General features: G+C 37.7%; 1 protein-coding gene across 6 annotated transcripts in view; it reads left to right on the top strand.

Annotated features, from left to right (window-relative positions):
• Positions 1 to 16,095, top strand: part of MYO16 (myosin XVI) — a 368,841-nt gene extending 352,746 nt beyond the window's left edge. For all 6 annotated transcript variants that reach the window (XM_010394347.4, XM_039550108.1, XM_039550096.1 and 3 more), the window contains exon 35: positions 11,940 to 16,095. In XM_010394347.4, coding sequence (XP_010392649.3) covers positions 11,940 to 12,173 — 234 coding nt within the window. In that variant the 3' untranslated portion in view covers positions 12,174 to 16,095. The remainder of the gene's footprint in view (positions 1 to 11,939) is intronic.
• The last annotated feature ends 7,631 nt before the right edge of the window (positions 16,096 to 23,726 follow it).

Raw genomic sequence — 23,726 nt, 5'->3', positions numbered from 1 at the left:
AATAAGGGTCTTATATGTCAAAAGAACAACAAACTATGGGTTTTTTAAACTAATACCTTTTTCTTCATATTGTTTTGTGGCTGTACAGGTGTACATTTCCAAGTGCTTTTATCAATAGGTTTCAAAATAATATCACATAAAAACATAAAGAATCCAACATCTGATACAGATAACATCTGATATAGATACCTAACACTGTAACTTCATTCTCAGTGAAGATGAAAATTCAACCATGAATTTGGAGGTCAAGCCTTTATTAAAATGTTTCATGTGCTTTAGTTTGTTCAGACGTAGATATTTCAGAAACTACTTGCTAGCAGAGCCACACATTTTCTCCTCCCCAGCCCAGCACACTAGCTTCCCTGTGTTTTGTGCTTTCCTTGTAAACCAAAACATTCTAGTCAAGGAAATATTCAAAACTTTAAATCAAAAATCTACAGTAGAATGGTACTGCAAGAAGCAATATCCTAATCTACCTTTACATGAAAACTTTTAGCAACTATATCTCTAACTCAGCTTCTACAGAAAATGTTTTGGTAGCCTCTTGCTCCCCAAACAGCAGAAAACTAGGAATCTTCCTTTTCCAAACTTGATTTTAAATTACAGGTTTAAAATTATTTAAATAATTATTGTTTCAAATTGTTTCAGTGATTTGTATAAACAGTTTGGCAGTTCCAAATGTGCCTGGATCTCTAGTCTCAAATTCTTATGCTATAATTTCTGTCCAGAGGCAAAAACCTCACCAAAATGAAAGAGATGTTTCTTCTTGTCATTTTTGCCATAATCTTGCTTAGGTAGGAAATTCTGATATGACTAAGAGTCATTTCTATTCAGTCACAGTCTAGGAAGTGATCCCAAAGCATACTGGATACTCCACAGATGTTGAAATTACTTAGCAGGGTCTAAAACCCAAAACCTCCTCTAAAATAAAAAACCTATAAAAAATATTGCTCCTGTGCTCTTTTTCTTTTACTCAGAGTGTTTCCCAGTTCCTTAATCAGTCCAATGGGCTCTCTCCAGACTGTTTTTAGTGATTCCTCTGTTCTCAACAGCTGCTGTGAGTGTCTATGTTTAAAAGACAGAGAATAAAGACCATTGAAACATACAAATTCTTTAGAATGTCTGCAACAGCAGCAAGATGAAATAGAGTCAATAAAAGCAAGCCTCTATATTTATACCTCATATAAAAGCTAAGTGGCCCTGTCTTTTTTTCACAGATCCAGGACTGTGAGGGCTTTTTCGGGGTTTTGAGTCTGGTTTTCTTTCAATGATATTTTAAATTTGTTATTACTATTCACTATGAAGTGGGAAGTGGTGTGAGAAAGTGGAATGAAGAAAAGCAGACCAGCGAAAAGATTCCTTTTTTTCTTATGTGGGCAGCAAAAAGCAACATGGTCTGTCTGTAACAGGATGAGATGGACAACCTGGAGATAATGAACAGATGGGAAGTGAGGGACAGATTAAAGACTAGTGTGATAATAAGCATATGTGTGGGGTGGGAGTGGGGAGTAAACCAGGCACAGATAACGGATGATTCTAAGAAGTAAGTTTGGAAAAAGAATAAAAAAAACTGAGAGAGAAGGTAAATAATTAAATGGAATAAGGGATTTAGAAAGAAGAAAGAAGGAAGAGCCAGAGAGAAGGAATCAACCCAAAGTGAGGAAAAAAGAAACCTAAAAGGAAGATAAGAATGGGAGGAAAAGAACCAAGAATAGAACAGAGGGTGATGCAGTAAAGAAGGACTACGGAGGAAAAAAGTGGAAAGTCTGTGATGTTCCAGATGTGATACTCATCTTCACACACTTACCAATGTGATCTTTTATGTTCCATAAAATAAAAATAATTGTAGTGATTGCCTATGTTTATAGGCATTTTATGCAAGCTGGGTCTCAACCATAGTCTCTTGAAGATTTGGTTGTCCCAGAAGAAAGGTATAAAATTTTCTATTGATAGATGCAAAGCCTCTTTGTCCAGTTTAGCTCTGAATGGCTGAATATTTGCTTATTTGTAATCAGATGATGTCACGTGCATTCAGTCCTATGGAAATGCTCCCAGAACAAGACACAAATAAACAAGCAGCTTGCCATCCTGGTAGGTTAAGTAATATCAGACATATGACATACCCTGGTGTAGGATTTTGGTTACCCACTTCTGAAATATGTTTTATCTGTCATGTGTTCAAAGAGGTGAGATAAAAAATCACGGTTATTTTTTCACATATGGTTATATTAGAAGATCTGCAGTCTTATCTCTTTTGTTTAAACCCCATGGTGCAGATTGGCAGATTGCAGTAATATAGGACCCAACATCTGACAATGTTAAATTGGAAATGTCTTTTCATATTTGTGAAATATGTATTTATTGTTTCATTACAGCTTAAGCCATGAATCTTATTTCATGAAATCTCATTGCTTTCAGCAGTCTCTTCCCTCAAAAAGAGCTGCATATTCATTATGGTTTCAAAGGTCTTCTTTGTTCCTACTTGATTTAATATTTGTTGCCAATCACTTCTTTTGTTGACTGTTCAAAAGTTTAAAAAAATGGATAGTCAAGAATGTGTTGCAATGTGTTGCTATCCCCCACCCATTGTCACAGTTCTAAACACTGGGCTCTAACATTCCTTATTATTGTCTGTCATGTTTGTCTATTAGCTGGAAGTAGTCTTTGATCATCTTTGAAGCAAAAAGTGACAATCAAAGAGGTCTGGTGTAATAAAAAAAAAACCACTAACACCTTTGTAAACATGTAACATCCAAGAGAAGACATGGAATGTTATATACTTATCATTGATCTGAATCAGTACACCCCCCTGCGTTGTGTTTTGTTTATTGTTTTGACTGTAATGCCAAAGAATATTCTTTGTAATGTCACACACAGCAACAAAAATCAGGTCCTATAACACATTGTGGCTTTATTTTTAGAAGACTTAGAGTCAAAAGCATGTGCCTTATAGATTAAATGGTATGAGGTAATGCATAGTGTAAATTCATCAGTAAGTACATTATCTTGTGTTTATGTGTGAAGGGCTCTTGGAGGGCTGGTGCCCCTCTGCTAAGCAGGTATAGCCCAGGTCTGACCCCTGTGACCTCCACGGGTGAAAGCGCAGGTCCTCCTCTTTGAACCAGCTGATGTCAAAGCCAGCTCCCTACACATTCCAGGCCCCTTTTCTGTCTCCAGTGCTTCATCCTCACTGCATTTGCCCCTGCTAGATGACATTGTAGAAGGGAAGGGAACAAAACCTCCTGAATATCTCTGTGCCCTTCCCAAGCTCTGGTGTTTGGCTAAAGGGTGTAATTCTTTGGCTGCTTTGGCTGCCACAATGGCCAGTGGCTCACCTTAAAAGGCTGCTTCAAATTTGAGCTCAGCAGGAGTGTGGTCCACCACCCCACTGACAGCACCTGTGGAGTGACTACACCTCTCACTAGAAGTACCCAGTGTGAGAGGGAATAAATTCCTCTGCCCTTCATTCTCTTGCTGTCACACACTGCCACATACAGATAGCAGAGATTTGGAATGCTAACAGACCATAAATTAAATGATTGTTTGAGTATTGCTAAATAAATTGTTTGACCACAAGTGTAGTGTTTCTATACAACAAAGGATGATGCCCAACTACAGCAAATACGAGCTGATGATTGTTTTTGTAATTGCTTTGCAAGCATTGTGGCAAACGTAATCTCTATCTAGTCGGATAAAATATCTTGCCATAAAAAGTCAGTGATCAATTAAGTAGCAACATGACTTAGTTTGTTGGACATTTTTTGTTAGATTATATGCAAAGCAGTATCAGCATTGTTAGGTCAGCTGTTCCGAAAACCTCTATGATAAAGGATTTGTTTCCAGAACTCATCTTGAGAAAGACACAGTTACTGTATGAACATATTCTTTTTCTCAAGCATCAGAGGCAAATTAGGGGGATGCTCTGAATGTTTTAAAGAGCATTGTATGATCAGTTTATCTGGGGATATATATTACCTTGGAGAAAAAAACCCTCAGTATTTGCTGATGGTTGATGTTTTAGTCACTCTGGGAATGTGTCACTTTTTAGTTGAAATCAGGAATCTAGAGCTGAAAGAAACTCAGCAAAAAAAAAACAAAATTAAAATTGAAAGCCACAAGATCCAAATAAACAAAGTACAGCCCTGTTTTGAATGTATAGATTTGTCCAACTCTATTCCCAGCTCAGGTAATCAGTGTGCCTGTTATATATTATCGAACATTGTCTACCTTATGCTAATATTTTCTACCAGGTTGCAAATTACAGTTGTACTCAGGTTTTGTGTGCTGATTTTATTTTGCAAAGATATATTATCTTTGTTTGATTGCTGAGATACTTCCAGTCTGTATGGAGGATGACTAACATAATTCATTGATAATATTGGGATATAACTATTGGTATATTTTTGATAATATTGATACATTCACTGAATGATGCAAAAGTATGGAAGACAGGTCCAGCTTTTGTGACTAAAATGTATCACTTCAAAAAATAATAATAAAAAAAAATCACCCCAAACCAAACAACCACCTCCCTCTCCCTCAAATCAAACAAAAAAACAAAGATAAACCTAATAAACAACAACAACAAAAAGACCACAAGAAACTACAACAGTATGGCAGAAAATGAGACAACCTCCACCAGAAATAGAATCGCAGTTAGATGAAGAATGTCAAATATCCGGCCTGAGGCACAGTAAAGGTATGTGTAGGCCGAGATTCTCTTTCTGATAAAAACAAGAAGGCTCTGCTATGCAGGGTAAAGACAGAGATACGAGATGTTCCTTTTGCAAGTATGATCTCTCAGTTTCCAGTGGCCTGTGAGGAAGGGCTTCTGGAGTCAGAGTTCATTCTGTAGATAGTAATCCTTAGCACATTTTTCTTTCATTAATTCTTCTGGAAAATCCTATCAGAAAGTGAAACTCAGGCAAACAGTGGAATTAATTTTTTAGGATGAAGTTTGAGAGTTTTCCAAGTGCCATGAGATAGCAGAGGGCTGGACTGGGCAATCAAAGATACCTGTGTCTGCATGATCTCTGACACAACAATTTCCCAATTCCAGCATCATTCCACAACTAATGTTTGGAAGAGAACTGAATCTGTCCCTTGAAAAAAAAAATCCAACAGAGAGTTGTAAATTAGCTTGTCAGAAGGGAAAACATTTCTAACTGAATCTAGTGGCAATGCATTTTTGTTCATAAATGAAGTCCCTTTTAAATTTTATTTTAAATACAAAGTTACTTATAAGATTATCCCAAATATTTATAGTTCAGCCAAGTTATTACTTCCTTTGGTATGTCATCATATAACAACACCTGTTCTAAACTTAGTTCCTTCTTTTGATGTAATACGAAAATTTAACTGAGACAGATATTTTCCTGTTTAGAAAAAAGCAAATGCAATGTATTTTCAGTTATGGATCTCATTAATTTTTTGCTGGCATGCCTCCTCCAGAGCACTTCCAGATTTGCACCAGACAGAGCACCTGTCTTCTTTGCCATTTTCTCTTTTCCAATAAACCCATTTGACATCCATTCGGAGCTTTTTTTTGGACATTGTAAGTTGTTCCAACACAAAGAAAAATCATCAGCAGTTTAAAAGAACAATTAACTAAAATAATTTTATTGTTGTATATCACATATCAAGTTATTACATCCAGTGGATCTGCTACTTCAAAAAAATGCCTGTCCCAGCACTCACATGACAATCCCATGAATCAGTTTGGATCCCAGTGTTACATTCGTGTTTGAAGATTTTAATTGGAATTTTGAAGCATGTAAGCTCATTTATCATAGCTGCTCTGTGCTCCCTGCTGGGGTCTTACATGGCCAGTGCAGGTTTCCCAATCAAACACGAATTTGCATATTGATTTGATTTGTGTTGAACGCTTACCTGGGCTTCTTAACACACCCTTGGCTTACTGTGCACTTTCCCCTTATATACTTAAGTGAATATTATATTGGTAAATAACATGTAGACTGACAGATTTTTAATTTTCCTTGATTCAGTAGTTGGTGGAAAAGCAATCCTTTCCTGTTATCTGCTCTTTCTTTAACGTTATAAAAACCCCAAACATACCTGTTGGGACCTGAAGTGTTAGGATTTTTTGAGAGGTTGCAGTGTGCCTGTTCAGTAGTTTGGAAATAAAGTTGTGACACGCATGTTTGGAAAGAGTCAGTGTAAGGGCTTATGAGATTAAAAAAAAATTAAATTTAAAAAATGAAGCCATTAAAATGAGTTAGAAACATTTTTGTGGGAGTTGCATACAAGTTGAATCAAAATATGTTGCTCTTGCTAATAATTGCTTGCAGTAAGAATTATTTTCTGAATTACTGAATGAAATGGTGTTTAATTTTGAAATAAGAGGTCAGAACATCCTCATCTTTACTGTCTTTAAAACTGGGGATCCACAGAAGATCCACTGGGGTCTATGAACTGCTTTTGAGGGCTGTAATAAAATTAAATGTGAATCACCCATTGGCTGAAATTTATTTGGCTTTCATATTTAGGCAGCCTACAAACTGAAAGAAATTGTAAACAGGGATTTTGTCAAGGCAGTTTCATTTCTAAAATAATTATGATAATTTATCATAAACATTTTACATTTATTGCATAATTCACTTTAGATCCTGATCAAAGTTTAGAAAGGTAAAATCATTGCTCTTCTGAACTCAGTCATCCCAAAGACTCCATGATGGGACCTCAACTTCGCTAATGGAAGAGAAAAATCAATGATGCAATAATTAACTGTGAGCATTTACTGACAGTTACTTTAAAGCACCAACATTGATAAATCTGTTGAAGAAAACAGCTGGCATTATTTCTCCCAGCAAAAAATATGAACTAGCTACAAAAGGGAAATGTCTCAGCAACACAGGTTTATGTGCTTTGCATGTCCTTAAATTGTGCTGTGATTTTCTCTTGTGCTTATACGTCTATAGGCAGGAATCTTACTAAAATTTAAAGAAGCAACTAAGAACTGTAACACAACATGAAGTGCTACATTTTGTGCAAAGAAAATTGTTTGTATGTTTTAAATAATACGTAATTATCATATGTAATTAAGTACTTCATTTCTGATGAATACTAGTAAAAAGAGTGCATTCATGAATGAAAAAATTAGTATAGCAGTATACACATATTTTTTAAAAGGTAAACCCTACATTTGGTCAATGAGGGAGCAAACTGAGGTGAAATACTGAAAAGAATCTACCAATAATAAATCTCTGTTTGTCAGACTATGTAATAAGCCCTTTAGTCATAGGCTGATGATTAAGACTCCATTGCATTTGACACACAAACAGAGAATATAAATTCTTTGCTTCTGAATGTTACAAAACATCCTCTGTAAAGTTATAGCATTTGATCTTTTAAAGAAGAATTAATTTCTTGAGATTCTAGAGCAAAATCTCTAAATAACTCAAAGTTAATTGTAAATGTGCTAGTTAATCATTTTATCTGGCATATTTTTTGTCACAAATTATTTAAAATATGAAACCTTCTAGTTTCTATAATTAAAAACTTGCTGAATTTTTAACTTGCATATGAAATAGACTGTAATTAAAAAAAAATTACTGACTTACCTTATAGCAACTCATCTTGATTCTAAGACAAAGTTGAAATCCAGCATGTCTGTTTTAGGCTGTACAGTGAAATTTAGGCAGAATTTAGAAGCCTAAATCCAGAAGGAAGTTCAGAGCCTCATTCTCCAATGACTATGCAATACTCAAATGTGTATAGGCAAAATTGTGCTCCAAGATTTTCATGACTGCCAGCATATAACCAAAGTGCTCTGTCTCCTGTGCTTTTTTGTGCACTAAAACCACAAGGGACTCTCTCTGAAGGTTTTACTTTAGCACGCTAATCAGACAGCACAAAGCACAGGAGTCAGAGTCCTTCTGCTCTGCACTCAGAGTCCACCCCTTGTACTTGAAGTGTTCTCTCAGCATGTGGGAACTTGGTCTCTTCCTCAACCTGAAAGAACTGTGGTGGGTTGACCCTGGCTGAACACCAAGTGCTCACCAAGCTGCTCTATCACTCCCCTCTGCTACAGGACAGGGGGAAAAAATAAGATGGAAAAAAATTCATGGGTCAAGATATAGGCAGTTTACTAAAGCAAAAGTGAAGGTTGTGCACATGCAAGAAGCAAAGGAAAAGGAAAATAAAACAAAAATATTTTATTCTCTACTTCTGATTAGCAAGCAGTGTCTGGCTACTTCCTGGGAAGCAGGGCTTCAGCATATGTGGAGGTTGTTCTGGAAGGTAAAGTCTAAATAATGAATATCTCCCCTTCCCCCTCCTTTTTCTTATAGGTGTGCAGACAGCATATGGTATGGAATATCCCCTTGGTCAGTTTGGGTCAGCTGGCCTAGTTGTGTCCCCTCCCAAGATCTTGCCCACCCGCAGCCTACTGGTCAGGTGGGAATGTTGGAGAGACAGCACTGAGGCTGTGCCAGCTCTGTTCAACAGAAGCCAGAACACTGGAGAGTTATCAGCTGCTTCCTAGTTACCAATGCAAAGAGGAAAATGATCTTCATCTCAGCTAGGACCAATACAGAGAAGTTGAATCCACATCTTCTAATTTCCCAATATGCTCTAACTTCTAGAGAATGATGAAAGTCCTTCCATGCATGTTGTGATGGAACTGAGTCATTTGTGTTCTGTCACCCACCAAAATCCTTGATGCCGGGAGGAGAGCACTTGCTGCTACAGCCTGAGTGTTTGGGCTGTGAAGTGGAAAGAATTAATTCTGAAAGCTCCTCCCTGGGCTGCTCATTACAAATTTATTTTGTCCATCTTTCCATATTTTGCAGTGGAAAATACAGATCTGGTTTAAATCCTTCAATCCATTGCAGTTGCCAGTTAATAGCTGTGGTAACTCCACAAGCTCTTCTTTTGTGTGTGACTTTGACACTTCAGCTTTTCTTGTTTGCTCTGGATACTAAACACAGGGATGGTGTTTCCACCCAAAGGCAGAGCTGTTAAATGCCAGTTATTCAAATACTATATGTTTTGTGGGTCTAGCCCAAATGCTGTATACCATGTCTGATTGACCATTGACTTTGAGTAGGAAAATCCTGGTCTACAGTTGTTGCCAATACAGTTGGTTGAAGTTCTTTGTTTAGTGTCCATTCAAAAGATCAGTAGTCTTAAAGTAATTAATTCCCACACACATCATTCACCCTTCATAAAATACCTTCTCAGGATATAGAATAATAATCAGGAAACATAGCTTACTCTTTTACATTGTGCTTCGTGTAAAATTATTCAGCCAACCTTTTCTATAATGAATATGTATAATAGATCTTCAGCTTGTCACAAGTCTAATCACAAATGAAAAAGAGAAAAGATATCATGTTATTCAAATAGATCTAATTAAATTAATTGGTTCGTTTAGAGCTCTGCCACTTCTTGTGCATTTTCCCCCATTTCATTTCGACTGCAGTTTCACCTCATGTCCTTCATGCAGGTTGTTTTCCAGCTTATTTACCAGATCAGTTTCATAATGAATAAATGTTTGAGATATTTTTCCATCCCTGCCTAAGAAATTACAATAAAATATGTACGCTTATTTGTGAACTGGACCAATTTTTGTCCACTATTCACTGGAAAATGAGCTCTATAGTGAAACTGATGACCCTATATTAATTTACAGCTTGCATAAGCAGGCCAGTATAATAAAGTTTCTTCAGTGCCTACAAGCTATAAACAGGATGCATTTGTCAATTCCTTGCCCAGGCAAAATGTGCTCACTTCTTACCCTGCCCCTATGTGCCTTTATGTTCCTTGGAACAGCAGTGGCACTGTCTCTTTCCAAATACTCTGTCCATCTCTCAATCTGAAAATTCTTCCAGACTTCATTAGTCATACTATCCAAACTTTTGTCACCAGAGCACATCCAATTACACAGTTTCAAAATACCTATTTTTTAATAACTATATTTATACTGCAGTGTTCAGGCATGTCTTTGATTACTTATCTCTGAAACTCTTTCATATGAAACTCTTGCGATGACCATCTAACAAAGCTTGGTTCTTGTGTGTTCCAGCACCTCTCTGAGAAGCATGCCTAGCACAGTTCATGAACTGTCTTAAATTTAGGTACAAATAAGGTGTCCAAATTGGGAAGACTGCATTCCAATCTATGTGTTTTCTAAAATGGATTATGCTCATAATTTAAACGCACAAAAAACTACAGAAACTGGCCGTGAGTAAGCCATGGTGACTCACAAACTATTCAACTGTTCTACAGGATAAAGCCACCTGACCTGTCTTTCTTGATAAGTTGTTTCCAAGTCAAACTTTTGTCTTCTAATCTTTTATAAACCACTGAAAAAAAGAAAAAGTATGTTTTGTCTCTGATATTCTTCTAGCACTATCTGTGGAACATTTAATTTTCACTTGAGTTGCTGAGATGCCCTGTTGCATTTTGTGTAAATATAAAAGCAAAGAGGTTTTTAATTTTATAGTGATATGCAGTTGAGATACACTTAATGAAGTCTTTCAAACATTTTCATTTTTCTTCGTTTTTTAAAAAAATTTAGAACTTTAAACTGTGCTTGATTATACCTGTTATTAAGGCATAATATAGGCTAAGGCATTTCTCTTTGAAGTATCAACCAACCAGAAATTAAGCAAATTCCCTGTAGATATTCAGGCATATCCATGTAAGGGCTTATTCCTTCTCTGACAGCATGTGCATGTGAAAGATCTGACTTGCACAGGACACACTTGAAATAGCAGTGTAAAGCCTGGTAAGCCTCTGTACTCAGGTACTTGCTGTTCTGTGAAGGAACAGCGGGAGCCACAGGCAATAGCAAAGTCTTCTACCCCAGGAACCCCATTGCCTATCAGCGACAAAAACGCCCTTCATGTCACTCAGCTTTCCTTGCAACTGGAGCTAATCCTGTGTGGAGTGTCTCATGAGCATTTAAGGGCACTGCACATCATTTCCTTTATCGTAACTAACATGCAGTCATCTTTCATTATGACAAGTAGGGAAATGCAACCTTTACATGAGCCCATTGTGTGAGGTGAAGTGTGGGCATTTTAGTCACGCCATAGGTGCCTCTAACAGGTGCTCCTGTGGGGTTCTTAAGAAAGAAGGTAACAGGATACGGGCTGTGGGCTATTAGATGTTATGATGGGCTTGTTTCATATTTTCTAGTTACAGAAAGCTCCCAAGCCAATAGATCTCAGTACCTGCTCTAGGGGCTGCTGTACTGCATAGGTGTCAAGTAAGTCTTAAAGGACCGTGAGATGGACTTCGTCGCTTCATGGACTTGTGCTGCTATGAGGGCTTCAAACTGACTTGAACAAAATAAATAGTCACTGGAATAGAAGAGTTAAAAGGAAGGGAACAGTTTCTTCTAGGTGGATTGTGAATCTAGTACGAACTGTGGCTACTTCAGAATGAATTTATAAATAGATTCAGGCTGACTGAAACTACAGTTGAAGTTGTTAATGTATACTCTGGAGGAAGACAAGAACTGGCCCCTGGTTCTAAGGATAACACCTGTCTGACAAGTAGCTTTACTGATTCTAATATGCAACAAAGGTTATGGTTATGGCTATTTGGGTACTTATATTTATAGGACAAACCTTGCTACTCCTGCAGCAGCTGTAGGCAGTCTGCTTTGTGTGTTTCAGAGAATTCTGTTCATGTACCCTTTGACGACACAGGGGAGTTTTTTCCGTTTGTTTCATTTTTGACAGTTGCTTCATACAACTTCAGACATTGTGACTTCAGGCTCTGTGACTTTCAGACATAAGATTGCAATTGGGCAATTCTAAATCACTAATGTTCTTTGTTTTCAGTGTAAAGAGTTTAAAACCCTTTTGGAGGACAAGGTTGCTTCAAATTATTAACAGGCTTATTTGATCTGTTTTCTTTATCCACATATTATTATTATTGTTATTGCTATCATTGTTTTCTTCTCACAGGTTATTCATCAGCTTAGACTTTCTGAGAATGAGAGTGTGGCTCTACAAGAGCTTCTAGATTGGAGGAGAAAGCTGTGTGAAGAGAGAGAAGACTGGCAGCAAATATTGCACAACACTGAGCAAAGAATCACAGCCCCACCTCCACCCCCTTGTAAGAAGCCAACACTGCTGAAGAAGGTAGAAGATACCTCCTGCAACAGACTCTCTTCAGGCATATGGGACACCACCATATGATTCAGATGTGTGTTTGCAGACTGTTAGGAATGGAACCATCTAATCACTTCAATCTGCACAATCAGCAAGTTTTCTTCCCTTCACAAAATGTGCAGGGATTTTTTATAAGCACTAATTCGATAGCACAGGATGGAGGAGCTGTTTTGATCTGTCACGTGTGTGTGTACATGTGTGTGTTTGTTCTTTTCATATATATACATGTATACATATATGTGTGCACTGGTGAGTATATATATGTATGCATGTGTATATATATATGGAGACAAACTGCACTGTAAGTACTTAGTTTAAAAGTACAAAACAGTCACTTAGAGTTCTCCCATGGACAATGAAGAAACTATGTTAAGCAAATGATGATGGGGAGAAGTGACTGACAGACATTTTAGAGACATCAGGAAAGTCTGCGTGCACACTGTACAGCTGTTTTATACAGTACAAAAATATGTTTCTTGTTCCCTAATGAATGGGTTTATTATATTACATGTATACATATATATATATATTTCTTTGTAGATGTCTGTGTTCCATGGAGATTATTTACATGTTTATTTCTGGTGTTTTATAACTTCATGCAATTGGTGCTGTTGTTCTTTCTTCAAAATACAGGTAATAAATTCAGTACTTTCATTTTTCTTTCATAGTTCATCTTTAACAACATACCAAACAGTTTCAACAATGTGTTATTTTTTTCAGAACTGGCAATATCCTTTCTAAAATCCAATCCTGAAATTCTTGCAAAGCTCCTATGAGCAGTAGTGATTTGGTGCTGTTCACAGTCCCAAATTAGAGACCATTACTTCTTTTTGATGAACCTGCATTTCTGAATGTGTGAACTGCGAATTTTGCAGTTACATCTCAAATCTTATTTCATTCTGGGTTATGCAAAATAATGAGGCACTCATTTAGACTGTAAGTGTGGTTTGAGATTCATACCTGATTATGCATAAGGTCAGGTGTCAGTGGAAAGATACATAATGGTAATGAGGTATGAAAATAGGTCTGTGATTTACTGTTACAAGCCCAAAGGCTTTGCAGAGATGGGTATATCAAAGTATTATGTCCTTATTATGGTAGCACAGTGATGCATTTATACCTCAAATTTCATGTAATAAAATGGTTTCAGAAATTGCAGCATTCTAGTTAGTGTACATGAGTTCTGAGCAGTAATGTTAATTTATGAAAAACATGCTGCTGAGAACTTGTTAGTTATTGCTCAGCAGTCTTTGAAATACTGCTTTGCCACTAAAAGGTGTAATTTATATATATTTAAAGGTTTTTTTCTGGGGCTACTTATTTTAAGTTCTTGGAGTATGTAGAGGCAGTGTGGAACCCTTTTCTTGGTTGTTTGTCCCATTCCTATTGAGATCCAGGAAAAAGTGTTTCCAGTTTTGCAAGTGGATATAAAACAAGTATTTTCAAATGTAAGCTAGGTCTAAATTGGTGAACTCACTCTTTGTTGGAAGTTGTTGGAAAAGTAAAAAATCCATAGAGGTGTAGGTTTTTCCATCATGTTTGACAGAAGTTTTAATCAGGCTGAATAGCAATAAGCAATCACATGCTTGTTTGTTTGTTTATACAGGAAAGCAGCAAAACTCAAATTGTTCCCGTGAGTATCATCAAGCAGTAGGCAGAATTAAGCACCTTCCCTTGCTGGAGATTAAAACAGACATTTTGAGTGGACAAGGAAGGGGAGACACCAAGTTAGCTCAAAATTTTACTTTGTTACCACTGCTACCTTCACAGAAGTCCTCTATGTAAGATTTGTCATTTCTGTTTCACAGAGAATGAGGAACTCTAGGCTCCAGATTTTACCTCTGACTGATGTAAATGGCCACAGATAATGACTTTATCCGGGGGGGCAGGAAACCCCTATGAGTGAGGTTATGCAGAAAACAACTCTTATTCTGTCAGAATGAGGCTGTGCCTGGAAGAACTGAGGTTTCTGGTTTTTTGCTCAGATAACCAGGGACACACAGAGATCCCTCTGTGAGTGAGAAATTAAATGGCTCCAGAACTGGATGCAGCAGAGCTAATTAACCTGACCTTGCAGCTATATTGCTTCCAGGATGCCGGTTGTTATCCCTACATGGCACAGCATCCCTATCCATAGCCACAACAGCATCTACCCAGCCAGCCTAGCAATGCTGAGCACCTCAGTGCACTGAGACACGCAGACATGCCCTGAGGCTTATCGCTCCCCAAATGGGCCTGGCAAACAGCCCTCCCACAAGCTTTATCATATTGCCAACCCTAATGCTCACTAGCTGGCTCGGCCACTGGTAGCAATCAATCCACAGCAGCCTGGAAGTTTAAGACAAGCTGTAAAAACTGACTGAGAAACCAGTTTAGATCAAGCCAAAACCCCTGCTGCTGCAGTGAGCTTGCTCCCAGTCACTGAGCTATTTGTAAGGTGAGCTTGTGTATCTCCAGATGACATTGTTGTCATTGCTGCTCTTGGAATGAGGGAGTACCCAGAGGGGAGAAAATGCATTTGTCAAACAGAGTTTAAAATGGAAAACAGTATAAATATACATTATCCTACTTGCAGTCCTTACTAAAAGTTGTGTTAGAACTGTGAGCAGCCTCAGCTGCAGGAGTTCAAATGGGGTCTTAAGGAACTTTTCTGCTACTTGTTCAAAGTCCATATTGTGCCCTATTACAGTATGAACAAGTGTGGAAAAAAGGTATGTAGGTTTTCTAGCAGTTTCATCAACACAGTTACATGGGAGAAGCCAGTACACCTCTGATTCAAGCAATCTGATTCTACAATGAGAAAAGCAGATTATAATCCCCTGTGCAGAAGGCCTTTGTGCTATTTTTTACAAACTTGGGTAAGACATATATTTTCTGGGGCTGTTCTTTAAAGCTTGTCACCACACTGCAATATGACAAACTTAGAAGACCTTTTTTGTTTTGTTTTGCTTTGTTTCAATTTCATTTCTAATTCCAGGTTATATAAAGGCTAACTTTTTACTTGGAAAGATTTTTCAGGATATTCCATTAAAATATAGTACTCTAGGACTAAAGCATTTGCTTTAAAACATGTTTTAAATATTTCTCTAATGTCAGTAAGACACTCTACAGTGTGACTTATGATGTCATAATTCACACCTAATGTGTTCATTGGTCCCTTGGCCTTTGGCCTCGTGCCTAACAATGCAGTTGGTAGGGAATTATTATACCATAATTCACACCCTACTGTGTCTTATTGCTTAAGTAACCATACCCCCAGAGGTGTCTTAAAACTACCATTAAAGTTTATATTGTGTATCAAAATGTGTTTACAGGGCTGGGAAAATATACTATTGACATTTTGAAGTGTTGAGAAGTAGTTTCAGCAGAACTGTACAGTGCTTGTAAATTCATCTCCCAGTGGAGTAAGCACCAGCCAATTACAGTATTTCTTGAGTATATGAAGTCCTGTCTTTCACATTAAAAAATAGCTTAGACAAAAAAAAAGCCTTATGAATTTAATATTCTAAAGGGGAAGATTAAACTCTGTGGGTGTGCTAATGCCCCTAATATCCAGTGAACAATCTAAAATATATTTATATTTGCAATAAAGCAATTTCAGGATGCTGGGATTATCATCAGATAATCACTCCTCCACATTGTGCCTTATTGCTTAATTTTTAATATGTGGAAAAACCGAAACGCCTAACAAATCACCTTCAGCATAAGGTAAGAGGAATCAGATACGTATTACACTTTAAAAAGTTACTGGTCTTAAAGCCAAGAGAATTCTGAAACCATACTAAGCCACAATAAAAGAAAAACAACATCTATTGGCATGAGAAATTTTATAAAGCTTGTATACGTTACTCCTGAAATAGCACTTGGTGGTTTTTAGTTGCTGTAGTTACATTCCTATTGCAAATTTTAAGCAAAACTTTGTTTTTAAAAACTGATTTAGACGTTCAGAGAAATACATGCACCGATATTTTTCAAAAGATCTGTGTACAGCATGAAGTGATAAGCCTTTTAAAAATTTGTATTGTTTACAAAACAATAGTATGATTGTTGAGTAAGTGAAATGCATTTACCTTTTTTTTTTGTCAGTGATCCTTTTTTATTCTAAAAGGTTTAATTACTTTCTTTAATAACTTTATTATACTGCAGATCCTTTGTGTGTGGGACAAAGAATTTCATTAACTTGCTAAGAAAGCATAATAGATTGTAGCATAGTTCTAAAGTGATAGTAATAGCCATATTAACTGTAGCTTTTAATTCTGCTGTATAGTATTGGCATCCCTAGTAATCCTGTTATTCTTATCTCTATAAAGCCTGCTAATATCTGAAATGCTCTGAGGAACTTAAAGTAAGTTTTGCCATTCGCTTGTTAAATAATAAATGTAACTAAACTCTGTACAAATCAGTTTTCCAGAATGGTATTAAACATTTCATGGCTTTGTGTTTTAAATATAAAATTTTTAAAAGGAGAACACCACCTGAGCATAACTATTTGACAATATCTTAACAAAATAGAAAGAAATGCTTTTCTTCCAGTTCTGCTGTTCTCTGTATATTCAGGATTTTCCTTTTGAGAAGAAATAAATAAATCCCAGTGCTGGCTTACACTGTGGCTGTGAGAATTAGATCATTAGCAAAGACTGTCTGTCCTCTCCACTGTGGTTTGGCCTTTTCACCAACCCATGAATGTATGCTGGATCTGGTCAAATCATGCATTTTGCTGTGAAGTGTCAGAGGCAAAAGTTCAGTCAAGTCATGATTTGACTTTTTGAGGATTTTTGAAAGAGAACCTCATCTTGAATTAGACATATTTATTTCAACCTTAAGTAGCTTCGTTTGGTTTTCATATATATGAATAAAGTCCCCTCTTAGCACTTTCCTATTTCCTTTCCTGTCAACTTAGCTTAATTCTCAATCAGACTTCTATGATAAAAAAAAAAAGTTGTTAAATGAAATTATAGCATAGTGTTTATGATTAATTTTTGAAAAAAAGTCCTTTAAAATGCTGAAATAGAATATTTCAGTATTTCAACATCTTTTTCACTTTTTCTAGCTGAAAGTATTTGTTGGATGCAGTCTGAACTTACACATAATTTCAACTCTTCACAAACATACCTTTTCATAAATCCACTCTTCTCTGAAAATGGATATTTGTTTTGCAATGCAGGAGAACTGCTGAGATCTTTTGAAGTATCAACAGGGAAAATTTGACAAGCATGGGTATATTTCTGTCATAACAATGTTCATGTGACAGTTATTAGCTAATGCTCGTGCCCTCACTCTGTTTTATTTGGGCTCTAGCCCCTTCTCAGCTTACCTGGACATGTAGTCACCTGTCTCCTGTGAGAGTACTCATTGGAGTACAGAAAGAAAAGTGCTGAATCTGTCATATACTCCCAGAAAAAGGGGAGAAATGTTTTGCAGACTCTTTCTAATTAACACTTAATATAAATTACTCACATGTTTCCAACAATGAGTATTGGAAGGCAACTTTCTCCCTGTCCAAATATGACCAAACCATTAGGCTAGAAAGTTGTGGCAACGAAATTGCCACAGCTACTAAATGACTCTTTATGCAGATACAGCTCCTCTGTCTCACAACATAGTACAACTTGGTGGTCCCGAAACTATTTCTAGAACTAGGGGACCTGATTTTGTATCCTTTCAGGAAGACAGCTCCATGTGGTTTGTTTGAATTAAAACCATCTCTAGCTGGTTTTAGTGCAGACCCTCCCTAAAAGAGTGGTCTGAGCCTTACCAATCAGATAGGCAGGCAAAGAGTTGCCTGATCTGACAGGACTAAGGTAGGAAAATGTTTGTCAGTGGATGGGTAAGTTTGGGTGAGTGCTTTGGAAATTTCCAGATATCATGACCTTCCTCAGGGTTCTGACCAGTATCCTGAATATAGATTTGGTCTAAATTCTTGCCTAATGAATCTAGTCACAATCAGTCAATGCAGTTAAAAGTATCTTGAATAGAAATTACTCCTCTAGTCATCTAAATTTATATTTTAGTAACCTGATTACTGAAAGTATTTAATCACGTCTAGCTTTTACTAATATAGCTCCTATGTCTGTAATTTGAATTGAGCAGTTAGAAAAGGGAAAAAAAAAAAAAAGGCAATATGGAAATAAATGCATTTGAAACATATCTTCTATGCTCATGCTGTGACTGGGGCTCCTTGGGTTTTAGAATTATCATAAGTAACATGCTAGATGCCATATCATCAAAGATCAAGACAATGTCCCAAAAGTAACTCTCAAAGTTTAAAGACTTCCTTCTGCCTTAAGCTTCTGTCCTATGTAATCCCTGAGTTCTCATCAGGCATGAGGAGTTAGCAAAGTCAGACATCATGCAGTCTGAAAAGAGTGCATCTTTTGTCTCCTGGGGGAGACAAACATCCAGAGTCTTAGATTCTCTGAGGTGGGAAAGACATTCTATTTAGTTGATAAAAGGCACAACGATGGACCCTTTATATCAAATATCTCATGTAGGTGTGCTTACTTTTCTAGACAAATATAACACTCTGTAGCAGGCTTATTTTTTCAACAGAGATGTTGGTTTGTAGCTGGGGAATGTGGGTCTAGTTTAAGTGCATGATTTTACAAAGATCTTCAGTTAAGTTCAGGATTTTTACGGCCCACAGATAATTTACTTATTTCTGTGTGTTTACAAGAGTCCTGCCAAACATTCAAATAAGATCTGCCGATACAAAATAATAAAAAAAAAGGGACGTATTTATCTGGTATTTTATGTAATCCCTGTATAGAAATAAAAGGCCAGATCCTGCTGAGGAGTCAGTTGTCAGTTCCTATAAGGAAATTACACAACACTGCCTTTTAGGTGCCTTGTCTCTGGACAGGCAGGCAGGACTAAACTGGGTTTCCATACTGGCTGTTCTAGACTTCCAGTTCCTGACTCCATCTGACTCCAAATTTCTCGTGAGGAAAGAGACACTGTACTCAGGGAGAAGAGGAGAATCATAGAATTGTTTAGGTTTGAAAAGACCTCTGAGATCGAGTCTGATAGTAAACTAAACACTGCCAAGTTCATCGCTAAACCATGTCCCTAAATGTCGTATCTACAAGTGTTTTAAATACCTCCAATCTAAACTGCCCTGGTACAACTTGAGGCCATTTCCTCTCATCCTATCACTGCTTACTTGTGGGAAGAGACAGGCCCCCACCTCGCTGCAATTTCCTTTCAGGGGGTTGGAGAGGGTGATAAGGTTGGATTCCTTTAGCACCAAGGCAGACTATTGAAAGTTCTTGTCCCCATGGACAAAACTGCTTTCTGTCCAATCAGCCCCCTGTTCTGTTGCATAGGGGTTTTCCAATGGGGATCCAAAATTTTAATTTGTTTTTGAACAATGTTAATCTTCTGCCAGCCGTTTCTTCAGGCTGCCAGCATCCAGACACATCAGCCCCGTCCTCCAGAGATTTACTGAAGCATTGACTCTTCTTCATCTTGCTGCATACACAGAATTTGCTGTGTATTATGCACAAATGTTTTGACTGTACAGCTCATTAATAAAGATACTATTTTCCCCAGTATATTAACCCTGAAGGAAAGCTACTATGTGGCTGACAACTGGACTTTATGCTGTTGTAATACACTTTGAACCCAGTGGTCCAGCTATTTTGTTACCGGACATGAAGTCCACCTACCTGAATCATATTTCATCAGTTAGATCATAGGCTGCTGTCAGCAACCCTGGTTCACAATAAAGTAGATAAAGAGGTGGTTGAAAATAAGTTCCAAGAAAGTAATCACTGGCAAACTGGCAGGAAGGAGAGAGTCCACGTTGGATCTCTTCTTAAGAGGCATCTGAGACTCACTTCTTTTCCAAATATTTATTATTTGAATACATGCCTGAGCAAGAAGAACTTACATAAAACCAAGGATGGCACCAAACTCAAATGAGCTGGTAAGAGTGCTGGGGCAGAATTCAAAATGATGCTGAAAAACTGCCAAAGGTTCTCCCACAGTATGGGAATGTAAGAGATGCTCATTTAGCCCTCAGTGGAGAAAAGCATGCCCACAGTCTGACACGCAACAGGGCTTCAAGACTCAAAGCTCTCCAGAGAGGCAGGGAAAAAATCCGTTTTGGAAGACCATGTCTAGTAACGGAGTATACTCTGGTGGAGTTTGTGTGTTTTGTACTGAGACAGTGATCTATGGCACACAGCACTTGGCATGAAAAAAGCTGTATTGTCATAAGTGTGGTATTGCATAGAGATACACTTTGTGAATGTGTGTGTGCATGTCTCTGTTAACTTAACATGTTCTCCTTAGGTGTTACTACAAATAAAGCCCTTATAGGAATACTGGGATTCTCAATTCAAGCTTGACAAAAGGCCTGCAAATTCTATTCCATTATATGTCTTCACGTGTTAGAAACATTCTCCTTTCCCTGTACAGTCCATGATAGCTCCAAAGCCTGTTATTTGGAGAAATAATACTTCCTATGTCTCCCTCTGCTTTTCATACATGGAAATAATAGGTGGGTGAGAGTTCTGTGAGAAAATAAAGCAAGATTTAGCTCTGTTTGGGTACAATCAGAGAACATATCACAGGTAACACTGGACAAGAAAGTAGTTTCACAAGATCATGACAGTTGAAAATTAGGAAGCAAGTGATTTTGTCTCTCTCTGTGTTGCTTTTCTTTTTTCATAAATTTTCTCATACATTTAAGTTACAAAAAATGACATACTTAAATTACGGCAATGAATCTTAGAAACACAGAATTCTTTAGGCTGGAAAAGACCTAAGAAAAAAGGTCATAAAATTGCCAAGGGCCATCTTTTTATCCAGATACTGCTATTACAAGATCCATTTTGCTTTGTTGCAGCCTTGAAATGAAGGTACATGAAGTTAAGATTGAGAGCAGCCCTGAGAAGGACTTGGGGAGGTTGATTGTCAAGAAGTTCAACATGACCTGGCAATGTGCACTCGCAGCCCAGATAGCCAGTCCTGTCCTGGGCTGCATCCAAAGCAGTGTGGGCAGCAGATCGATGGGAGTGCTCCTCACCCCTTACTCTGCTCTTGTGAGTCTCCATCTGCAGTGCTGCATCCAGCTCCGGGGCCCCCAGCACAGGAAGGACGTGGACCTGTTGGAGTGAGTCCAGAGGAAGATGGTCAGACAGCTGGCAGTCCTCTCCTATGAGAACAGGCTGAGAGAGTTGGGGTTGTTCAGCCTGGAGAAGAGAAGGCCCTGGGGAGACCTTAGAGCACCTTCCAGTACCTAAAGGAGGCTACGAGAGAGATGGAGAAGGACTTTTACAAAGGCTGTAGTGACAGGATAAGGGGTAATGGCATTAAACTGATAGAGGGAAGGTTTAAATTAGATATTAGGAAGATATCTACTATGAGGGTTGTTGAGACACTGGAACAGGCTTCCCAGAGATGTTGTGGATGCCCCATTCCTGAAAGTATTCAAGGCCAGGCTGGATAGAGGATCTGTGCTCCCTTCTGTAGTGGAAGGTGTCCCTGTCCACAGCAGGGGCATTGGAACTAGATGATCTTTAAGGTCTCTTCCACACCAAACCATTGTGTGATTCTACAATACCACATTTCAAATATGATAAGGTAAACGTCTATAATCATTCAGCTTTTGAGGTCAATGAGATTGCTAGCTAAGGGTGAGCTGTGATAGGTTTCTAACAGGTGATGAAGCCATGAACTCATTTCCCCACAGGATTTCAAACTGACAAGTTGTAGCAAAAGCGCTCACTTAGTTTAAGCATTGAATGTTGTCCTAAATATAGAAGACAAAAGACATGCTGCTGCTTTCATAAATGTTCTTCTGAATTATAAATGGTTACTTAATAGATATGAGAATGTCTCTCACCTTTACTGAGATTAGTTGGTCTTGAAGAGGCTACTTCATTATCAGAAACAAGTGGGAACCACCATTGAAAATATTTCCCGCAGCTTTTTGGGGACAAGTGACTTGCTCTGAGAACTCATTATAGCCTCTAATAAAAGCACAGCTCCTTGTTTCTAATTGCAGAACCTAGTTCAGACAATTCCTAATTTAAACACATGTAAACACATAGAGGGATATAAAACCCACAGGCTGTGACCCAAGACCCCTGGCAACTGGAAGGGGTCATTCAGACACATAGAAGTTTCTGATTTCAATCTGATCATTGACCTCCATAGTAGTGAGCTTCATGTAAAGTGTGCCCTGAAAACTTTTGTAGGCAAGATGCTTGTGGCTTTGGGAGTTTTACTTTTTCCCCTGATTACAAAGTGAGAGTCAGTAAAATAATCCAGTTTAAAACCTCAAACATTAACATGTAGTGAAGTGCAAATGTGAAGAGGTGAGCAATCAGGTCCAGCACAGATAAAGATTTGGTGGGAGTCATGAGTGTTATTGCTGTAGATTGTGCAAGACATGGCTGAAAATTACTGCTGAAGGATGGTTTGGTTCTGAGAGCTGACAGGAGTCCTTCCTGCTTCATAGATATGTTTACTCCGTATGTTTAGCTTTACCTGCTCTTTTCAAGACAAAAACCAGTTTAGCTACTTTTAGAACTCCTGAGCCATCAACATGTAAACAAATAGCTGTGCAATAATTTTTCTAGTTGTGCTTCATCATTCTACTTCAGCTCAGTTGGATCGCTGAGACTTTTTGCAGTGCAAATCAGGATAACTACTGATCAACAATTTATTCTCAAAATCTGAAGTCTGCATGTGTTCAGTAAGCCAGTCTCAGTGCTTGTGAAAATACTCCTTTTATTCATCAACAACCTGATGCAAGACAACCTGTTCCCCTTATCTGACTCTCACCTCCTACCCAGGCAGAAATAGTCAGACTTCTACTGTGCTGTTCCTAGTGTACAACAAGACATGTACTAAAATTTTTGAGGTACCTATTGAACACACTTGGTGCTTCAGATTCTTTTACAGTATAAGAGTCCTAACTTCTGTAGCATCACTAGTAACTGTAATAAATTCACAGCTTGTGATTGACATAAACTTTTAGTACAGATTATGTTCTGAAGCATTGTGATTAAAATGAAGCCTCTTTCCCAGTCATACAGACCAGTGTGCACTCATGCTCATCATATTATGAGGAGTAAGTTTCAAACCTGTCATCTTGTGACTGTGAAACCATATCTTCGCCGTGAGCTTACTTGTGATCTTTCAAAAGAAGTTTCACTGGCACCTGAAGGGAAATGTAAACTTTGAAATAAGAATTGAATAATATTAACCACAATGTTTATTAGATGTGAAGAAATAGGCAAGCAAACAAATAAAAACTTGAAACATTTCTGCTTTCAGATTCTTGTCACTTTTCATTCAAATTGAAGTTTTTGCCTTTCAGTATCAGAATAAAATGGAATTGAAGAAACATTTCTACTTCATTATGTGCAGCAAAAAAGGATTGACAATAGAGAACTATTTTCCATCTCTCATGTGGATATGGTCATTATTTATTGGAGGCTGTTTTGTAACACAATGACCATCTGTCAGTAAGCACTGAAAACATTCAATCATGCTGGCTGTTACTGTTAAAATGCCACAATCAGTGACTGCTGTGAGGGATTAATAGATTTTTTTTTCACTAAGAAAAAT

The sequence above is a fragment of the Corvus cornix genome, chromosome 1 (genome assembly GCF_000738735.6).
Source record: "Corvus cornix cornix isolate S_Up_H32 chromosome 1, ASM73873v5, whole genome shotgun sequence".
Lineage (NCBI taxonomy): Eukaryota > Metazoa > Chordata > Aves > Passeriformes > Corvidae > Corvus > Corvus cornix.
Note: the sequence above shows the minus strand (reverse complement) of the source record. Positions and strands in the feature narration are given on the sequence as shown.